Source organism: Phragmites australis, chromosome 8 (genome assembly GCF_958298935.1).
Source record: "Phragmites australis chromosome 8, lpPhrAust1.1, whole genome shotgun sequence".
Taxonomy (NCBI): Eukaryota; Viridiplantae; Streptophyta; class Magnoliopsida; order Poales; family Poaceae; genus Phragmites; species Phragmites australis.
The window spans coordinates 2,302,541-2,324,319 of NC_084928.1; the positions used below are offsets into that span (position 1 = coordinate 2,302,541).

The following is a 21,779-nucleotide window of genomic DNA, read 5'->3' on the forward strand; positions in this document are numbered from 1 at the left end:
ACACGAATCCCAAGCCATGGCGTGCACACATGGGCGCATGCGCGAGACTAGTGGCTCGCCTTTTCCCTCGCCCCCAGAATCCAAACCGAGCAGCGACGACGTCGCGTCCAGTCATGAGCCTCGAGGTCAAGCCGCTAGATATATGTACACCTGAAACCACCACAACACCGCACCACGCCACAGGGCCAAGAGGAGTCGTCGTCCGTCCGCTCACCCGGGAGGGCTCAGAAAACCTTCGAGATCATACATCTCCTGAGACCCTGCCCGTTGGTGAGGTGCCGGACGGCCGGGCCGGCGTCCACACGCACGTATACGTCCAGCCACAATGGCGGGCTCCGTCGTCGCGAGGAGCCCCCTGCCCATTCTCTTCTACGTCCTCGCGGTCGCCGCCGCGGTGGCAGTGGCGCGGGCATCGAACGTCACCACCGATGAGGAGTACTGGGCGAAGCGCGCCGAGGAGGCCCGCGCGAACAGCCGCGCCGCCTTCGTCAGTGACCCCATCGCCACCATGAACAGATTCAACAAGGACGTGCAGAGGTAGCGTACGCAAGTTTTAGCTGTCAAGGCAATGCCAATCTGTGCGCGCACAGAAGCTGATCTATGCCGGTTGGCCGGTCCATGCGCGCACGCACGCATGCAGGACCACGACGCGCCGCTCGCTGGCGAAGTATAGGGGCCCGTGCATGGCGACCAACCCCATCGACCGGTGCTGGCGCTGCCGCGACGACTGGGCGAAGGATCGCAAGCGGCTGGCGCACTGCGCGCGCGGGTTCGGCCACAAGACCGGCGGCGGCGTGGACGGCAAGTTCTACATAGTCACCGACCCGAGCGACGACGAGATGATCAACCCCAAGAAGGGCACGCTCCGGTACGGCGTGATCCAGGACCGGCCGCTGTGGATCGTGTTCGCGCGCGACATGCTGCTCATCGTGAACCGCAACAAGACCATCGACGGGCGCGGCGCGCAAGTGCACATCGTCGGCGCGCAGATCACGGTCCAGAACGTGGAGCACGTCATCATCCACAACGTCCACATCCACCACGCCGTGCGCCACAGCGGCGGCATGATCCGCGACTCCAAGCGCCACTACGGCCAGCGGTCACAGAGCGACGGTGACGGCATTTCAATCATGGCCTCCAGCAACATCTGGATCGACCACGTCTCCATGTACAACTGCTCCGACGGGCTCATCGACGTCGTCAACGGGTCCACCGCCATCACCATCTCCAACGGCCACTTCACAAAGCACGACCACGTGATGCTGTTTGGGGCAAGCAACACAAACCAGCAGGACAAGATCATGCAGATCACCGTCGCCTTCAACCACTTTGGGAAAGGGCTCGTGCAGAGGATGCCAAGGTGCCGGTACGGCTTCTTCCACGTGGTGAACAACGACTACACGCACTGGATCATGTACGCCATCGGCGGGAACATGAACCCGACCATCATAAGCCAGGGCAACCGGTTCATCGCCCCCGACGACGTGAACGCCAAGGAGGTGACGAAGCGGGAGTACACGCCGTACAGCGAGTACAAGGAGTGGGTGTGGAAGTCGCAGGGCGACGTGATGATGAACGGCGCCTTCTTCAACGAGTCCGGCGGCCAGAACGAGCGCAAGTACGACCAGCTCGACTTCATCCCGGCCAAGCACGGCCGATACGTCGGACAGCTCACTCAGTTCGCCGGCACACTCAAGTGCCGCGTCGGCAAGCCGTGCTAGGCGGGCTTCGTTCGCACACATGGCGGGATCGAGGATACAGAAGATATGCTAACCATAGGTACGGTGTTGGATGGATATGTACTTGGGCGTCACAGGCAATCATATATGCAAATGCAAGCGTGCAATGCGGCGCAGGTCGATCTATATATACTATGAAACATGGCAAAGCCTGTGCATGTACATTGTGTGTGCCTGATTTCATCCATACGTAATTGCATACATGTGGTGCTTGCTTGCATGATCGCTAGTATATGGCGCCCCTGTTGGCACGGCTTCAACTTCTTCACCGGAAAAAGAAAAGAGTGATGCTATTAGTCAACCGTCTGTTTTTTTTAAGCGACGGTCTCCTGCCCGCCTCCCTTCTTCAACTGTTTGCTGGTTCATAGCCGTGCTCGTCCCCTACCTCCTTCCTGCCTTCACCTGTTTTCGCCAGATCCACCGCTACCCGCCGTTGTGCTAACCTAGTTTTGTCGGACCGCTCACCCCACCCTAGCACCGTCCATCGGCTGTCCTCCACCGCCCGCGGCTGGTAGCACCCCTACGCTCGCCTCCTTTGCTGGCCTAGCCTTCCTTCCCATGACCTCTTCTAAGTTCTATGACCAAGGAAGCTCCCTAACCTCCGCCAGCAAGCTATCGCCTGAGTGCAATTCCTGAATTTCAGGTATCAGAAATTTAGGAGGCGCGAAAAAGAAAAGGTCAAAGCCCGATGACCCGGTCTCGGCCAGCACATATGCGGAGTATTACGTCATCACCTCTGCCATTGTGGAGGACGAGGACGACGGCCTGGCCAACATCATCGAGGATGAGGACCCTTCCCCGTCCAGCCGTCGCCGGAGGCGGAGCTCATGGCGGCGATGGCTGTTTTGGAGGCAGCAGAGCCGCCAGCCAACTATTGCTGCCCGATCAACCTGCATGATGAGGCGACGACGGCGTGGAAGCGTATCGCGGGGTGTGAACACCGGTTCCACTGCGCGTGCGTGGAGCCGTGGCTAAGGGTGAAGACGAGCTCCCGGTGTGTCGGGGCCAGCCTGCCGCTTCGACTGCTCCGGTCCCTGCTGACCAGCGCTGGGACGCTATGTCGGCGGAGCGCTCACAGTCTGATCGATATCCCACCGATGGTTGAGGAGTCTCTTGCGACAGTTTTTTTATTGCCATATTTGATGTTGGTTTGTCTGTTCACATGAAAGTAATAATCGGGCACCTTACGCCACAATGTTAGTGAAATTTATTCATTTTCTTTTGAAAAAAATAAGCTTTACTAGATGGCCAAAGATGCCATATGTGCTATTACGCCATAACCTTTGTGTCTTCTTCCTATTTTTCCGAGACTGTCTCGTGTACTCTGATTAGGTACTCTTTTCGTTTTATTAGCTATGTAGATGGTAGTTGAATTCGTATGCGGGATATATTTTATTAATGTAATGATGAGAGTTAATAAAATATTTATTATTGAAAAAGAAGGTTTTAAATTTATAATCTATTGTCCCATTGTAACACGATGCTTGGAGACAGGAGCCAAAGCTAGCGTTCACCTAATCCAGTACTCACTCCCCTTGTCAACATTGGAAGCTTAAAACCACAGCCCAACGACAAAAAAAGATACAAGATACGTAGCACACTTATACTACTTCTCGCGCCAGCATGAGCCCCCGCGTCCGAGCTCTCGACGTCACCCATGTCCAGCCCGACCAAGCTACCAATCCAATACCGAACCACGGTGATCATGCCATCAAGCTCTCGCTCTTCGACACCGTGTTCATCGCCCTCACGCCGATCCAGCGCCTGTTCTTCTACGAGGGCGACGACCTCCCGCCCTTCCATGTGCTCTCCCGCTCCCTGCAGTCTTCGCTAGCTGCCACGCTCGCCGTCTTCACCCCCCTCGGCGGCAAGCTCACGGTATCCTCCTCGGGCGACGTGGTCATCGATTGCTCCCCCGGTGCCGTCTCAACGGGCGTCAGGTTCGTCGAGGCGGAGTACGCTGGCAGTGCTAACGACATGCGCCGCCTGGCCAGCGACGCCGAGGCGCTCGCGCAGCTCGTGCCGGGGCTCGCGGTGAGCGCCCTGCCGGCCCCTGCGCTGGCCGTGCAGATCACGAGGCCCGCGGACGGCGACGGCATGGCCGTGGCGGTCGGGGTGTCTGTGAACCATGCGGTGGCTGATGGGCAGGCCCTGTGGCAGTTCGTCCGCGCGTGGGCCGCGGCGGCGCGGGAGGGCTCGCCGGCGTTGCCGGGCTCCGTGCCGCCGACGTTTGACCGCGCGGTGATCAATCGGCACCCGAAAGCAGAGGAGGTGGCGCGCAAGTTCCTGCGCGTGTTCGCACCGGCTTTGCCTATCGTAAGCGCTAGAGAGAAGTTTTTCCATATGCACGTACTGCCAGCCACTTGCACTAGCCAGAGTAGACAACGAGATAACTGGACAAATCTTTCTCCTTCTCTAGCTGTGTTCTTGAAGTCAGCTAATGAATCTAGTCTAGTGGAGTAATAGTGAGAATTGAAAGTTCTATCGGTTGGTGTGGGTGAAGTCTTGAGAGCAATGTCATTGTTGTCTCTCTCTCACAAAAGATACTATCACAAAAAGACATATCAGTACCAGCTGAAAAACAGTTTTACTATCAGTTTTTCAACTAGCACTCTACCGGTTGACCACCTGGTATTGTTGCTATTTCTAGAGAATAATAAAAAAGAAAATAGTCCGAGCTGTGCCACGGCAATGGTGGATGAGCACGCTAGTGGTGGCGGCAATCGAGCTAGCTCCATACTAATAGTGGACTACTATCATTGTCAGTTGACCATCCAGCACTGTTGCTATTTCTAGGGAATAAAAAAAGAAATAGCTCGAGCTGTGGCATGGCAGCGACGGTTGAGCGCGGCACGAAGGCCGCCGCCACTGCACATAACACGAAGACTGCAGCCATTGCCGCCCACGTTGCCACTGCTCGTCGCGCCTGATGGAGTGCCCCCGAGCCGACTCGAAGGGAAGCTTCTATAGTGACGGCAACAACACGGTGGACCGGCTCCGCCCCCGATCGCAGTAGCGGTGGTGGCAAAGTACTCGCGGCTGTCGATGGCCTCGTGAAAGACGTAGGGCCCGACGAGCGATCACTGCTTGAACATGCGGAGGTAGCACGCATAGTAGATATGACCAATCTGGGAGGCCACCTCGCCGATCTCCCACCATCGGAGCCCTCCCCCCCCCCCCCTCGCGACGAGCTCCTGATGTTGCTCCTGTTGCAGCCGCCACAGCCGCGTGTATGCCTTGAAGGCCTTTCGACTGTGGTGGTCCCTGCCGTCGTAGAGCGACAAGTTACGCGTGTGAAATTGCGGTCTGCCGTCGCCACCAGCACCTTGAACTCCCTGTACACACCTCCGGAGGCATTGTCGCCCGCCATCACCGGTGACAAGGGAAGGGTGGTCTGATGGAGTGAGGGGCGATGGTGAGGAAAGAGATAAGGGGCGTGTGGATTGAGCCAGACACGAGGAAAGAGATAACCTATGCGTCGGACGTGGATATGAGCCAAAATTGTATTGGATCTAAATTTCAGATTCAGATAAACTATCAGTGCTTGTTGTGATTAGAACGAGCACTGATAGTCGGATCCAAATATTTGGTCAAGCCAAAATTCTAATGGATCAAAATTTTGGGTCCAGATGCACTATCAGTGTCAATTGTGATTAGAATTGGTACTGATAGTCCATAGTTTGTAACATGAACCGGTATTGATACAGACTATCAGTGCCGGTTTTTATGGCTCAATCACTGTTCAGATACGGGAGGTTAAGAACCGGCAATGATATATTTTTAGTGACGGTTTTTACGTAACCGACACTGATAAGCCATTACTTATGATCTATTCTGTAGTAGTAGGAAGACCATATCGAGCCATCGAGTTGCACCAACCGATGGAGACATAGCTCAAACCAATCAAATTTGGCACCAACCGATTGATTTTCCTATTATTTTCTGTTCAGCTCCATCTTACGATCATGAAAACTTCCATAGAATTTGCATTGCAGTCACATTAACATCTGAACACGTTCCCCGAGCCGGACATCACACTTCAGCGCCGACGAACCTACCTCCTGTGCGCCAACCAGATCCGGTCACTGAAGCAACGCATTTCGCTGCAGAGCAAAGGCGCCAAGAACGAGCCGGCCGGCGTCGACCCCCCTACCACCTACGCCACCGTCGCGTCCCTGGTCTGGACGTCCATCGTCTGCGCCAGAAACTCACTCGACCACGCCGACGACGCCTACCTCATGTTCGCCGCGGACTGCCGCGCCCGCCTGCGCCCGCCTATGGACGACGCGTCCTTCGGCAACTGCGTCAAATCGTGCTACGCGAGGGCCACGGTGGGTGACCTCTTCGGCGTGGACGCGCTCGCGTCTGCCGCGTCGGCGGTGCGGGAGGCGGTCCAGGAGCGGCTGGAGGGCCCGCTGGGCGACGCCGATCGGTGGCACTCCCGCCGGAGAGGATCGCACAGATCGGGTCGTCCCACCGTTTCCCGGCGTACGAGACAGATTTTTGTTGGGGCGCGCCGAGCCGGGTGGAGCTGGCGTCCGTGTTCGTCAGGGAGTTCGTGGCGCTGGTCGGGGCACGGGACGGCGCGGTGCCGGTGTCCGTGGCGCTTGATCGGGAGCACATGGACGGCTTCGAGGCCAGCTTCTTGTCGCTGTTACATGCGTCAGCGTGACTGCATCAGGAGAGCTAGCCGAGCCAAGTGGCGGAAGGCCATCTGATCTGGTCCATTGTCTTTCTTTTTGTCTAGACAGTCTGCCACTCTGCATCATGAATTCTTGATCAATGTGACTTGATGTGTGACAAATGGTACTCGTCGATGTCTCGATGATCAAAAGAATGGAGATGGCACTCCTATCTCTCTAGATTAGTTTCCTCTAATCTCCTAGTATTTTCTCTCTCTCTTTTTCTCTATCTCGGGTCTACTGTGCTCGGTCACTATTTATCGACCGACAAAAACCATCGCACAGTATCCCATCCGGACTCCCGATCCCTCTCGATCGACTCGGAGTTTTTTTTATTTTTATATTTTTTCAAGTTTAAATTTAAATAAATAGATTCCCGGTAAAAAGATTTGTAAAAGTAGGCGCCCACCGTCCTCTCAGAGGGCTGCAGCCCTCTCAGAGGGCGGGTACGGGTGCTAACCGCCCCCCGAGAGGGCGGTAGGCCTAACCGCCCCCTCAGAGGGCGGCAAGAGGGGCTAACCGCCCTCTCAGGGGACGGTTAGGCCCTGGGGGGGGGGGGGCGGTTAGGGGCTTTTTTCATGTAAAATTAATTTTTTTTCCATTTTATCCTATAAAAATGTATTATTTTTGTAATTGAAGAAAAAAAAAGAAGGGGTGTAAGAAAATTAAGAAATTAAATTTGGAGTAGGTTATGTAATAACGGGAGAAAAAAAATCAGTAATTAGTAGTTGCAGCATTTTACGTGGGTATGGGGTGCGAACGAGGACAAACATAGTATTGAACACATGGTGAAAACATTACAATACACTGTAACCGCGACGACACGATGAGACAAAGGTGGCATGTACGGTTCGCACTAAGACCTTATTAGTGCGCCGATCCTAATCATAACATGCCTTAGGGAAGGAAAGTATGTCGGGTTACATTAGGTACTCTCTACTGCGTGCATCTAGGATACTTTCCCTTTCGGAGGGCATCGGGACCTGCCGCCTTAGCACGGCGGGCTCTCTCCCGCTTCCTTTCCCTCTCAGCCTCTCGAGCCTGAGCCACGGTACGGTCGTGCGCTGCCTTCCTCATGCGCTCTTCTTCCTCCCGCTTGAGACGAAGTTCCTCTTGCTGTTGCTCGTACTCCCGACGTGCGTACGCTTCCCTTCTCCACCTCATGTTCATGTCGACCCACAGCTTCTGTGAGTCATTTTGCTCATTGTTGAGCCACTGAATAAAATCACAAAGCGGTGGAGGGGACTGAACAAATGGAACAAGATGAGCGGTTAGTAAAAGAGGGTGCGTAATCGGAAGAGATGAGGCGGACATCTGTTACCGTACCGGTCGATAACCAGTTGTTGCATTGCGAGGCTTGTCATACTCGTAGTTGGCACACATGAAGAAGCGTAGTCCATAGGTGTATGAGATGTCCTGCGACTCGCGGAGCTTACAAAGGTCACCACAGAAGCACATTGGTGGTTTGAGACCTTCAGGTACGGTAGTCCCCCAATGTTTCTTTGGTGGGCTCGATGGAGCTGAGGAAGACATTGCACTTGAGAGATATGAGAAATGAGCGATGCTTCTCCGTAAGGAGGTTTGGCTACTTATAGTTGGGGGAGGCAGGAGCATTGGATTTGCTCTTAAAGAAAGGAATTAGGGCATGGGCGTAGCTGGCGGGAGGAGCATCGGATTCCATCTTGAAGAATGTGATAGTTTTGTCGTTGCCCATGGTCAGAGATTCCACGTTTATTGGTACTCGTGTTGTCATTTACTGATTTGAAAAAGCTAGGTAGTGTTGTCACATCTTGTTTAAAGCATGCGGCGGGAGGCATGTGTTGTCAAGTCATGGTTAAAGTTTAGTGGTGTGGTCACTTGTTCATTGAACGTGTCTGAATATGAAATGCATTTACGAAATGCTAAGTCGACCATACAAAGTGAACGTGTCTTAATACATATGAGCACATCACGAAGCGAATACGCATATGTTAGTTACAAAAAATGTAAAATGCTACTCATGCCTCCCTCGTTGCCGTCGTCCGTGCGCCCCATCGTGGTCCCGATGCCGTTGGTTAACCCTCACGTGACCCCTGGAGTAGGTGAGGGGGTCAGGTGGGCCGACGTGTCTGGTAGGCCTAGTAGGGACCACCGGTGTTGAGGGCTCGTCGTGTGTGGGCTGGGTCCGAAGCGGTGCACTGGAAACCTGGGACCGCTAAAGGACGTCGTAGTCAGGTGTGCCCCCGAAGAAGTCATGGACGATGTCGTATGTGGTGTCGGGGCCAGCCTCATCCTCCTGACTAGGGTAGGAGGACTGTGAAGGCTCGGCAGGCGTCCATGTGTACTGGCTGGAGGGGCCTGTGAACAAATAATCACGTTAGATACGAACAATATGGTATTGAAAGTAGTAGTAAAAAATGTATAATTGTACCTATGTGGTACGACAGTGCAGCAGAAGAAGACCACGCTGACGTGCCATAGTACGTTGTGGGGGGGGGGGGTAGGGTGTGGGGCCGCCGAAGATGGACCGGCCTCATCACCGAAGTAACCTGAGCACAGTTGTAACTTATTTTGCTGAAAGTACTAGAAATTAGGAAGAAGGGTTCCCGGAGTACCTGATTGTGGACGTACAGGGCTCAATCTGCGAGGCTGCGTCGAGACTTGTGCGGACGGACCTAATGAATGTTTAATAACAATAAGTAAAGGATATTGATCAATAATTTTCAAAAGTATAATTCGTACCATGTTGCTCGGACCCTCCAAGACGTGATAGAAGGGGTCGTGTGGGTGTCGACACTGAAGAACGTCGGTGCACATCTGACGGCCGAGACGACTCGGCGTGTACACCACTCGTCCTGGGAGGCGGCCTTGCTACATCTGTGGTAGATCGACAGGAGGTGAGTTTCAGGGCGCGCGTCGTCTTGTCGAAAACCCGTCTAATGAAGCTCGCAACATCCGACGCACTTAGGTGATGCCCTTGTCGGACGCGGTCCATGGCAGCAGCTGCATCCCTATTTACATCATAAATGATATCTGTCTGCGGATACGAACAATAGTGAACAATTAAAGTATACGGTTATGTTCATTCAATATGTAGTACGGACTTCAAAAAATGACTTACTGCTAAAGCGGCATCCTCGTCCCAATGCACCGGATATGTCTCCGTTGTCGATGCGACGTGGCCCCGGACATCATCAGGGGTGTAGGTGACACGAGTCCGCGTACGAGGTACGTACCACCTTAGGTACTCCCTAAAGTTTCCCTCGGTGTGGGGACGCGCCTCATCAATGACGTCCTGTAGCGCTTGGGCCCATGTTGCCACGTAAGGGGCCAAGCGGTCCGCCCAGAGGTGGCCAGCTGGCTGGCCTTTCCACGTGTACCTGAATTGAAACCACGGTAAATGTAAGGCAAACTGAAATGAAGGTTGCTCAAACTAAAATTTATCAAATGTACCTGTGGACTTGCAAGGGGACTGTACGGATGGGGACGAGCGGGAATGCCTGGTGACGGCCAAATTGCCGCATGACGCGCTGCGGTGAGTACTCTTCGACGTAGATGTCGAAGACAATGGGCGCCTTGGTGAGCCAGTACTCCTCGTCACGGGTGCACAAGGGTGACAATCCCGACCCTGCACGTATATGAACGGACCGAATGTTGTATGGCTCCCATACCACATCGTTAGGACGTTGTCGGTGTATCAGGAACCAGGGGTCCCTGAGTCCCGAGACCGGGCCGCCCATCCGCCACGCATCACCATCCCGCGAGGTCCGCCCTGCGAGATAAGAAGAGGCTAAGTCCCGGGAGAAGGTGCTCGGGGCCGCCACCTCTGGTTCCCGAGCACCCCAGTTCCCCGATGATCCGCGGAGTCCAAGTACCGGGAAGGAAGTGCTCGGGAGAGAGTGCTCGGGGCTGCACGTGGCAGCCCCCGAGGACTCGGTTCCCCGAAGATTTCCCCCCAGTGCTCGGGAGAGAGTGCCCGGGGCTGCACGTGGCAGCCCCCGAGGACTCGGTTCCCCGAAGATTTTCCCCCAGTGCTCGGGAGAGAGTGCTCGGGGCTGCACGTGGCAGCCCCCAAGGACTCGATTCCCCGAAGGTTTCCCCCAGTGCTCGGGAGAGAGTGCTCGGGGCTGCACGTGGCAGCCCCCGAGGACTCGATTTCCCGAAGGTCTCACCGGAGTGCTCGGGAGAGGGTGCTCGGGGCTGCACGTGGCAGCCCCCGAGGACTCAGTTCCCCGAAGGTTCGCGCAAGATCGTTCGACGACCCAAAGGGTCCCCTCGCCGGGGTGTCAGCCAGTCAAAGACACGAATGCCGCATTTAATAGGCACGCGCGGCCTGACATCCTGACATCCTGACATTCTCAGTGTCAGACCCTGCCATGCTCTGGCAGGGGGGCGTAGGTCCATTAAATGCACGGGTCCCGTCCCGTTTCACCCGGGTGCCTCGGGATAACGTTGCCAGAATCGAAGCGCTCCGCCTGCCACCCTGCCCCGGCAGAAGGACAAGACAGGGTGGGCGCACCGAGCACCTCTGCGGCTGCTCGGTGGGCCCTCTTAATGGCGCCGAAGGACCTCCACGGTGGCGGGTGGTCGGATGCACGCCGCAATTTTCCACCGCCCCTGTCACTTCGCCAAGACGGAATGATGACGCCTTTCTCCGTGGCACCTTGGCACGTGCGCCCCCTCTTTCCCATTCAGGATAAGTCGAGGTCAGCGCGCCTATAAAAGGAAATGACACACAACACACGACTCACGACTCATCCTTGAAGAATTCTGCCTCAGATCCGGAAGCCCTCAAAAAAGACCCCGAAGCTCAGATCAAAAGACGAAGAACATCACAAACAAGCTCGAGCCAAGCTAGAACACGAGAGTCTCAAGCTCTCTGTAGAAAGCTCACCCCTGTAACCAGATACATCCTTGAAGAATTCCCTTCAAGGAAAGGTATAGCACTCACACAGGAGTAGGGTGTTACGCCTCCGTGCGGCCCGAACCTGTCTAAACCCCGGTGCACCCATCTTTCTTGCACTAGGACGATCATCTCCCACCACCAGCCACTGCATTTATTTCCGCTCCCATCTATTTCCCAGACAAACTCGTTCAGGATCATCCCCCCGGCCGAATCTTTAAAAAGGGGTCTCTCGGGATCCATGCGACAGGAGTTCATCCTCCGACAGCTGGCGCGCCAGGTAGGGGGGAATATCCCTGGATTTGTTTGTTTCGCCTTTTTTCCACAGGAAAAGATGGCTGGTGGGCACCGTCTCCAACGTTCCGGCTCCACTTCCAGTGACGGAGTGCTGCCCGACGCTCGGGAGAGCCCAGTCGCTGCTGCGTTCCATCAGCAGCCCCTATCCACGTGCGCGGTTTTTCCCGCTCAAGGGGATCAAGGCGCTGGGCCCAGCAGGGCCGCCGTCGCCACTGCTGATGCACTTTCCGAGCCCCAGCAAGAGGTCGGGACCCCAGCCGCTAGGTTCGCCTCTGGACCACGTCGGGTGCCATCCCGGCGCAGGCTCGCATTCAGCGAGGCCGGCCCGGGGAGCGCGCTGCTTGCAGCGCATGCTCTCCTCAGGCACCCGCCCCTTCAGGCCACGCCAAATACTCCGGAAAGCCGGTGGATACAAGATGTCGTCGCTTTGGTTGGCACTGCTCGCCGCCAGGTGCAGGCCGGGAGTCCTCGCACCACTTCTCAGCGTGGTGCCCCCAGAGCCGGCTCCTCAACGGGCAACGCCCGCACAGGCCGAGGGGCCTCCAAGCGGAGTGCCATCCCCCTGGCCGTGTCCGAAGCCCGGGACCTCCGCTTGCGCCTTGACGAGCGGAGGGGCCACGAGGACGCCCGAGTTACTCTCGAGCGCCAGCGGGAGACCCGGCAGGAGGTCGGGGCAGAGGACCAGGCTTCCTCTCTCCCGGCCCAAGGCCACCGGGAATCCCCGGCTCGCCGCCACTCACCACCAAAGACCCCTACTCGTGCTGCGGGGTACGGCACCGGCTGCCGTGCCTTCACCACCGAGCTCCGCCGGGTCAGGTGGCCTTCCAAGTTCCGCCCCGAGCTGCCGGAGAAGTACGACGGGTCCATCGACCCCGTCGAGTTCCTCCAAATCTACACAACGGCCGTCCAAGCGGCCGGAGGCAGCGAAAAGGTGATGGCAAACTATTTTCATGTTGCCTTGAGGGGCTCCGCCCGCTCTTGGCTTATGAACTTACCCCCAGGGTCTATTAGCTCTTGGGATGACCTGTGCCACCAGTTTGAGGCCAACTTTCAGGGCACGTTTACGCGCCCCGGTTTGGAGTGCGACCTCCACGCCATCCAACTGCGGGAAGGGGAGACGCTACGGCGCTTTATACAGCGCTTCAGCCAGGTTCGCAACACTATTCTGCGAGTGGCCCCCCATGCTGTTATTGTTGCTTTCCGGCAGGGCGTCCGCGACGAGCGGATGCTCGAAAAGCTAGGCATGCACGAGATCGAGACCACTGTGGAACTCTTCGCACTGGCCGATAAGTGCGCCAAGGCTGCGGAGGCCAGGGCGTGGCATGCCCCTCGCCCCGCCTCCGACCAGCCAAGTTCTTCCCGCTCCGACAAGCGGGATAAGAAGAAGAGAAGGAAGCGCGAGGCCGCTCCCATTGAGCCGACCCAGGTCCCCGCTCATAGGGTGCCGCAAGAGCCCGACCGCCGGCAAGAGCGCCGGCCGGGTGTCGACCGACGTCCCGCCAGGGCCCCTGCTAGGGCTCCTCCTCGGGCCTCCGCGCCCACGAGGGCCCCGGCACCAGCTTGGGCACCGGCTCCCGCAAGAGCCCCGGCCCCCGGCCGAGCTCCTGCTCCAGCAAGGGCCCCCGCTCCCGCGGGGCCCGAGCCAGGTAAATGGTGTCCCATACACCAGACCAGATGGCATGACCTCACGGAGTGTCGTACGGTCAAAGGACTCGTGGAGCAGCGCCAGAGGGAGCGTGACGAGTCCCGCGGAGGAGGCAATGCTGAGGTCGCCCCCGACAACGCCGAGCTCGGCTTCCAGGAGCCCGAGCACGCCGTCGCCTTCATCAACGGAGGTGCCTACACACCTTGCTCGCGCCGTGGCATCAAGGTCATGCGACGTGAGGTGTACTCGGCAACCCCGAGCGAGGAGGCCGCAAGGCCCCTGAGGTGGTCGGATGCTCTGATTACGTTCAGCATGGCTGATCACCCCGCCAGTACTGCAGCCGTGGGGCGGCTACCTCTGGTAGTGTCTCCCACTATCTGCAATGTTAAGGTCGGCAGAGTGCTGATCGACGGTGGTGCCGGCCTCAACCTCCTTTCCAAGGTGGCTTTTGAGAAGCTGCAGGTGTCCTCCAGACGCCTAAAGCCGTCGCTCCCCTTCTGTAGAGTGACCCCCAGGCACTCCCTGCCCCTCGAGCAGGTTGAGTTGCCTGTGACGTTCGGGAGCCGGGACAACTTCCGCACGGAGTGCGTCCTCTTCGACGTCGCGGAGCTCCCTCTCCCCTACAACGCCATCCTCGGGCGTCCGGCGCTCACCAAGTTTATGATGGCCGTGCATTATGCATACCTTACGGTTAAGATGCCCGGCCCCGCAGGCTCCATCTCCGTGATCGCCGACTCCGGCGGCGCCGTCTCCTGCGCTGAACAGTCATACATGGCTTTGGTCTCAGCGCAGGCCGAGGTCGATGGCTCTACAGGGGGCACGGGACCCTCTTCATCCAAACCCCGACTCGCCGCCGACGCCTCTTTTCCAACGAAGGAGGTCGTGGTGGGCGAAGATGCTACCCAGGTCGTCCGGATCGGCGGTGACCTGGGCAGCAAATAGGAAAGCGCGCTCGTCGCCTTCCTCCGGGATAACGCAAACGTGTTTGCCTGGCAACCGTCCGACATGCCCGGGATCCCTAGGGAGGTGATCGAGCATCACTTGGCGGTGCGTCTGGATGCCCACCCAGTGAAGCAGAAGGTCCGGCGGCAGGCGCCTGAGCGCCAGGAGTTTATCCGCGAGCAGGTCAGCAAGCTCATCGACGCTGGATTTATCCGAGAAGTCCTCCACCCCGACTGGCTAGCAAACCCAGTCATCGTCCCGAAGGCCAACGGCAAGCTCCGCATGTGCGTGGACTACACCGACCTAAATAAGGCTTGCCCTAAAGATCCATTCCCCTTACCTCGCATTGATCAAATTGTAGATTCAATTGCGGGATACGATCTTTTATGCTTTTTAGATGCAAACTCTGGGTATCACCAGATTCGCATGGCCGTAGGGGACGAGGAAAAAACTGCTTTTACCACTCCGGTGGGGACTTATTGCTACATGTCAATGCCTTTTGGCCTGCGTAACGCTGGATCCTCCTTCCAGCGCGCTATTCGTATTACCCTTGACTCGCAGGTTGGTCGCAACGTCGAAGCTTACATCGACGATCTCGTGGTCAAAACCCGAGACCGCGCCACCCTGCTCGAGGACCTCGTCGAGACTTTCAATAGTCTCCGCTCTACCCTCCTCAAACTCAACCCGGAGAAGTGTGTCTTCGGGGTGCCGGCGGGCAAGCTCCTTGGTTTCTTGGTTTCTGGCCGAGGAATCGAGGTCAATCCGGAGAAGATCCGGGCCATCGAGCAGATGCGACCCCCGACTCGACTCAAGGAAGTCCAGCGTCTCGCCGGCTGCATGGCAGCCCTCGGGCGCTTTATCTCCAAGCTCGGGGAGCGAGGGCTCCCCCTCTTCAAGCTTCTGAAAAAATCCGGTCGTTTCGACTGGACGCCGGAGGCCGAGCAGGCCTTCCATGATCTAAAGAAGTACCTCACTTCGCCGCCCGTGCTAGTGGCTCCCTCTCAAGGTGAGCCCCTACTGCTCTACGTTTCGGCCACACCTCAGGTCGTGAGCATAGTGCTGGTGGTGGAGCGCGACGAGTGTTCAGGACCGGGTGCTGGGTTCCAGCTCCCAGAGGTCCCTGACCACTCACCTGTCCTCGCGGCTCCCCCTGGGCAGGGGGTCGAGCCCGAGCACACTGCTCCTCCCAACCCGGGAGTCGAGCCCGCATGCCCGGCCAGCCCCGACCGCGCTACCGAACCTGGGGGCTGCAGCAGCCCCCCGGGTGAAGCCGCCGTCCGGGCCCGCCGGGTTCAGTGACTGGTGTACTTTGTCAGTGAAGTCCTCCGGGAAGCTAAGACAAGATATCCCCAGGCGCAGAAGCTGCTCTATGCCGTGCTTGTCGCTTCCCGGAAGCTACGCCACTACTTCCAGGCGCACAAGGTCTCGGTGGTTACCACTTATCCGCTGGGGCCCATTCTCCGGAACCGGGAAGGCACCGGGCGCGTTGTCAAATGGGCGGTAGAGCTGGCGGAGTTCGACCTACACTTCGTCAGTCGCCAGGCAATCAAAAGCCAGGCGCTCTCCGACTTCTTGGCAGAATGGACGCCCGTCCCCTACATCGTCCCGGAAGAGATCTCTGCCTATCCCGGGCACGACGCGCCCGGGTACTGGGTCATGCACTTCGACGGCTCCCTCTCGCTGAAAGGCGCAGGGGCCGGAGTGGTTCTCACCTCTCCAACAGGTGAAGAGCTCCGGTACATCGTGCAGTTGCAGTTCCGCGCATCCAACAACATGGCGGAATATGAAGGTCTCATCGCCGGCCTCCGGGCTGCGGTGGGGCTCGGGATTCGTCGCCTCCTGGTCAAAGGGGACTCCCAACTGGTCGTCAACCAGGTATCCAAGGAGTACCAGTGCACGGATCCTCAAATGGCGGCGTACGTGGCTGCGGTCAGGAAGCTCGAGAGACGCTTCGATGGCCTCGAGTTGCGGCACATCCCTCGCCGTGACAACGCTTTGTTAGTTGCTGGCCCTCGTCTTCTCCATGGCACGCACATCGTTGTTCATGATTTTTCTACCTTATCAGTCCAACTGCATCACTATGATTTTTTCCCTTCCCATGAGATATACTTGATCAGTCGGGAGTTCCATATTGTTCATAAAAATCACATCACATTCGTGCATGATACAACAATATTTTGCATTGTTTAAAACCACATGTAGGCATGCAAAAAACTAGTCAAACTGATTGTAACCTTCATTTTTCAGGTATTTCCATCAGCTTCGTCTTCCTCATCGTTTGTATCTCTGTGCTGCTAACCAAGTTTCAAAAAAGGCAGCTGGCAAAAGAGAAGAAAAAGTTCTTCAAACAAAATAGTAATCATGTATTATACCAACAAATCCTCTCTAAACAAATTGATATAGTGATAATATTCACAGTAGAGGATTTGAAGAAGGCCACAAACAATTTCAACAAGAGTAGATAACTAGGCATAGGGGGCCACAACACTGTCTACAAGGGCATTCTGGGGATAACAAGTAGTAGTTGTGAAGCGCTTAAAGATTATGAATGTGGCCCAAACTGAATAATTTGTTCAAGATATTATTATACTCTCGTAGATCAATCACAGGAATGTGGTCAGGCTTATAGGCGGCTACATGGAAGTGGAAATGCCCATATTAGTGTATGAATTCATCCCAAATGGCACTCTCTTTCAGTTGATCCATGGTAATCATGGTAGACCAACTATTTCATTGGAAGTCCATCTCAAGATATCCTAAGAATCTGCTGAAGCATTGGAGTATCTATATCTCTCCATCAACCACCCCATAGTCCATGGAGACATGAAGTGTCTAAACATCCTCCTAGATGAAAACTACATGGCGAAGGTGACCGACTTTGGGGCGTCAAGGATTCTTCCTAACGATATAGTTCAGCTCATGACAATGGTGCAGGAAACTCTTGGTTAACTGGATCCTAAGTACTTGCAAAACGGAAACTGACAGAGAAGAGTGATGTTTACAGCTTTGGAGTTGTGCTTCTAGACCTAATCAGAAGGAAGACGACAATATACTTCGAGGGCCTTGAGGAAGGAAAAAACCTCGCATCATCCTTCCTACAAGTGATGAAGGAGAACAGAGTTGAAGGTTTGATAGACACTAGTATAACTGGTGCAGGAATGAAGGAACTGTTCCAAGAAGTTGCTCAGCTGGCTAGCATGTGCTTGACTTTCAAAGGGGAGAAGAGGCCTTCAATGACCCAAGTGGCCGACAAGCCGAAAGCTATACGAAGTGCATGGAAAGAGATATTGTTGCTGAAGCATGAAGAAACTGAATGTTTAGCTGAGAGATTAGGCATGGCTTCGACTTGTGCCCTACAACCTAGCATACAATGGATGACGCGAATGATAGGAATGGATATCGAAACACAACATGCAGACCATGCTGGTACTAGCATTGCTTAAACAAAAATTCACCAAAGTAGACATCACCTTTCAGGGAGGGGGGCTCGTGCCCTTTACCTCCCCTCATTCTTTGTGTGCAACTCTCGCAATTATCGTGGTTTCTACTACGGATGCAAACATCATGGGCAACAATGACTCACACCTTTATAGCAGCGCATGTGCATAATTTTGTGACAGTGAGGATACCATCAGTAAGAGTGCCAAGGTGTCGGTGTATTCAGAACCAGGGGTCCCTAAGTCCCGAGACCAGGCCGGCCATCCATCACATGTCACCACCCTGCAAGGTAAGAAGAAGCTAAGTCCCGGGAGAAGGTGCTCGGGGCCGCCGCCTCTGGTTCCCGAGCACCCTAGTTCCCCGATGATCCGCAGAGCCCAAATACCAAGAAGGAAGTGCTCGGGAGAGAGTGCTCAGGGCTGCACGTGGCAGCCCCCAAGGACTCGGTGCCCCGAAGGTCCCACCGAAGTGCTCGGGAGAGAGTGCTCGGGGCTGCACGTGGCAGCCCCCGAGGACTCGGTGCCCCGAAGGTCCCACCGAAGTGCTCGGGAGAGAGTGCTCGGGGCTGCACGTGGCAGCCCCCGAGGACTCGGTGCCCCGAAGGTCCCACCGAAGTGCTCGGGAGAGAGTGCTCGGGGCTGCACGTGGCAGCCCCCGAGGACTCGGTGCCCCGAAGGTCCCACCGAAGTGCTCGGGAGAGAGTGCTCGGGGCTGCACGTGGCAGCCCCCGACCCGAGGACTCGGTGCCCCGCAGGTCCCACCGAAGTGCTCGGGAGAGAGTGCTCGGGGCTGCACGTGGCAGCCCCCGAGGACTCGGTTCCCCGAAGGTCTCACTCAAGTACTCGGGGAAGAGTGCTCGGGGCTGCACGTGGCAGCCCCCGAGGACTCGGTTCCCCGAAGGTTCGCGCAAGATCATTCGACGACCCGAAGGGTCCCGTCGTCAGGGTGTCATCCAGTCAAAGGCCCAATGCCGCATTTAATAGGCACGCGCGGCCTGACATCCTGACATCCTGACATTCTCAGCTTCCCACGCCCCAGTGTCAGACCCTGCCATGCACTGGCAGGGGGGGCGTGGGTCCATTAAATGCACGGGTCCCGTCCCATTTCATCCGAGTGCCTCGGGATAACGTTGCCAAGATCGAAGTGCTCCATCTGCCACCCTGCCATGGCGGAAGAACAAGACAGGGTGGGCGCCCCGAACACATCTGAGGCTGCCCGACGGGCCCCCTTTATGGCGCCCGAGGGCTTCCACAGTGGCGGGTGGTCGGATGCGCGCCGCATTTCTCCACCGCCCCTGTCACTTCGTCGAGATGAAATGATTACGCCTTTCTCCGTGGCACCTTGGCATTCGCATCCCCTCTTTCCCATTCAGGATATGTTGAGGTCGGCGCGCCTATAAAAGGAAAGGATGGAGAACACTAAAAAAGAGAGGACCCCCCGACGAACAAGACCGAAGGAACCAAAAGTGTGTGAAGAAGAGGACGCAGACGCTCGAACCAGCTCAAGCCAAGCTAGAACACGAGAGCCTCAAGCTCTTTGTAAACGGCTCTCCCCTTAGAACCAGATACATCCTTGAAGAATTCCCTTCAAGGATAAATATAGCGCTCACACAGGAGTAGGGTGTTACGCCTCCGTGCGGCCCGAACCTGTCTAAACCCCGGTGCACCCACTTTTTTCTCGCATTAGGGCGATCATCTCCTGCCAGCCATCGCATTTGTTTCCGTTCCCGCTTATTTCCCAAACAAGCTTTTCCAGGATCATCCCCCCGGCCGAATCTCTAAAAAGGGGTCTCTCGGGATCCCTGCGACAGGAGTTCACCCTCCGACAGCTGGCGCGCCAGGTAGGGGGGAATATCCCTGGATTGTTTGTTTTACTTTTTTTTCCAGGAAAAGATGGCCGGCGGGCACCGTCTCCAGCGTTCCGGCTCCACTTCCAGTGACGGAGCGTTGCCCGACGACCGAGAGAGCCCCGTGGCTGCTGCGTACCAGCGGCAGCCGCCATCCACGTGCGCGGTTTTTCCCGCGCAAGGGAATCAAGGTGCTGGGCCCAGCAGGGCCGCCGCCACCGCTGCCGACGTACTCTCCGACCCCCAGCAGGTGGTCGGATCCCCGGCCGCTAGGTCCGCCTCTGGACCACGTCGGGTGCCGCCTCGGCGCAGGCTCGCTTTCAGCGAGGCCAGCCCAGGAAGCGCGCTGCTTGCAGCACATGCTCTCCTCAGGCACCCGCCCGTTCAGGCCACGCCAAACACTCCGGAAGGCCGGTGGATACAAGATGTCGTCGCTTTGGTCGGCACTGCTCGTCGCCAGGTGCAGGCCGGGAGTCCTCGCGCCACTTCTCAGCATGGTGCCGCCAGAGCCGGCTCCTCAACGGGCAACACCCGCACGGGCCGAGGGGTCTCCAGGTGGAGCGCCGTCCCCCTGGCCGTGTCTGAAGCCCGGGACCTTCGTTTACACCTTGATGAGCGGAGGGGCCACGAGGATGCCCGAGTTACTCTCGAACGTCAGCGGGAGACCCGGCAGGGGGTTAGGGAAGAGGACCAGGCTTCCTCTCTCCCGGCCCGCGGCCACCGGGGATCCCCGGCTTGCCGCTTCTCGCCACCGAGGACCCCCGCTCGCACTGCGGGGTACGGCACCGGTTGCCGTGCCTTCACCGCCGGGTTAGGTGGCCTTCCAAGTTCCGCCCCGAGCTGCCGGAGAAGTACGATGGGTCCATCGACCCCGTCGAGTTCCTCCAGATCTACACGACGGCCGTCCAAGCGGCCGGAGGCAGCGAAAAGGTGATGGTAAACTATTTTCATGTTGCCTTGAGGGGTTCCGCCCGCTCTTGGCTTATGAACTTACCCCCAGGGTCTATCGGCTCCTGGGATGACCTGTGCCACCAGTTCGTGGCCAACTTTCAGGGCACGTTTACGCGTCCCGATTTGGAGTGCGACCTCCACGCCGTCCAGCAGCAGGAAGGGGAGACGCTACGGCGATTTATACAGTGTTTCAGCCAGGTTCGCAACACTATTCTGCGAGTGGCCCCCTATGCTGTTATTGTTGCTTTCCGGCAGGGCGTCCGTGATGAGCGGATGCTCGAGAAGCTAGGTACGCACGAGATCGAGACCACTGCGGAACTCTTCGCACTGGCCGATAAGTGCGCCAAGGCTGCGGAGGCCAGGGCGTGACATGCTCCTCGCCCCGCTCCCGACCAGCCAAGTTCTTCCCGCTCTGATAAGCGGGAAAAGAAAAAGAGAAGGAAGCGCGAGGCCGCTCCCGTCGAGCCAGCCCAAGTCCCCGCTCACAGGGTGCCGCAAGAGCCCGATCACCGGCAAGAGCGTCGGCCGGGTGTCGATCGGCGCCCCGTCAGGGCCCCTGCTCGGGCTCCTCCTCGGGCCTCTGTGCCCGCGAGGGCCCCAGCACCGGCTAGGGCGCCAGCTCCAGCAAGAGCCCCGGCCCCTGGCCGAGCTCCTATTCCAGCGAGGGCCCCCGCTCCCGCGGGGCCCGAGCCAGGTAAATGGTGTCCCATACACCTGACCAGATGGCACGACCTCACGGAGTGTCGTACGGTCAAAGGACTCGTGGAGCAGCGCTAGAGGGAGCGCGACGAGTCCCGCGGAGGAGGCGATACCGAGGTTGTCCCCAACAACGCCGAGCTCGGCTTCCAGGAGCCCGAGCATGCGGTCGCCTTCATCGATGGGGGCGCTTACACACCCTGCTCGCGCCGTGGCATCAAGGTCATGCGGCGTGAAGTGTGCTCGGCAACCCCGAGCGAGGAGGCCACAAGACCCCTGAGGTGGTCGGATGCTCCGATCACGTTCAGCATGGCTGATCACCCCGTCAGTACTGCAGCCGTGGGACGGCTACCTCTGGTAGTGTCTCCCACTATCTGCAATGTTAAGGTCGGCAGAGTGCTGATCGACGGTGGTGCCGGCCTCAACCTCCTTTCCAAAGAGGCTTTTGAGAAGCTGCAAGTATCTTCCCGACGCCTAAAGCCGTCACTCCCCTTCTGTGGAGTAACTCCCGGGCACTCCCTGCCCCTCGGGCAGGTTGAGTTGCCCGTCACGTTCGGGAGCCGGGACAACTTCCGCACGGAGTGCGTCCTCTTCGATGTTGCGGAGCTCCCTCTCCCTTACAACGCCATCCTCGGGCGTCCGACGCTTGCCAAGTTTATGA

General features: G+C 57.2%; 1 protein-coding gene and 2 pseudogenes across 1 annotated transcript; all 3 read left to right on the forward strand.

Annotated features, from left to right (window-relative positions):
- Nucleotides 1-320: 320 nt before the first annotated feature.
- Nucleotides 321-1,721, forward strand: LOC133927851 (pectate lyase-like). Its single transcript, XM_062374239.1, has 2 exons — nt 321-537; nt 641-1,721. The coding sequence occupies exons 1-2, from the start codon at nt 326-328 to the stop codon at nt 1,719-1,721; spliced, it is 1,293 nt and encodes a 430-aa protein (XP_062230223.1). The 5' UTR covers nt 321-325.
- A 1,641-nt stretch (nt 1,722-3,362) lies between these two features.
- Nucleotides 3,363-6,411, forward strand: LOC133926049 (anthocyanin 5-aromatic acyltransferase-like; annotated as a pseudogene).
- Nucleotides 6,412-16,824: 10,413 nt separating this feature from the next.
- LOC133927510 (putative wall-associated receptor kinase-like 16) lies at nt 16,825-17,630 on the forward strand (annotated as a pseudogene).
- Nucleotides 17,631-21,779: the final 4,149 nt, after the last annotated feature.

Coding starts and splice junctions, on each gene's coding strand:
- LOC133927851 (XM_062374239.1), top strand. CDS start 326: ATGGCGGGCTCCGTCGTCGCGAGGAGCCCCCTGCCCATTCTCTTCTAC. Junction 538..640: donor TTCAACAAGGACGTGCAGAG/GTAGCGTACGCA, acceptor GCACGCATGCAG/GACCACGACGCGCCGCTCGC.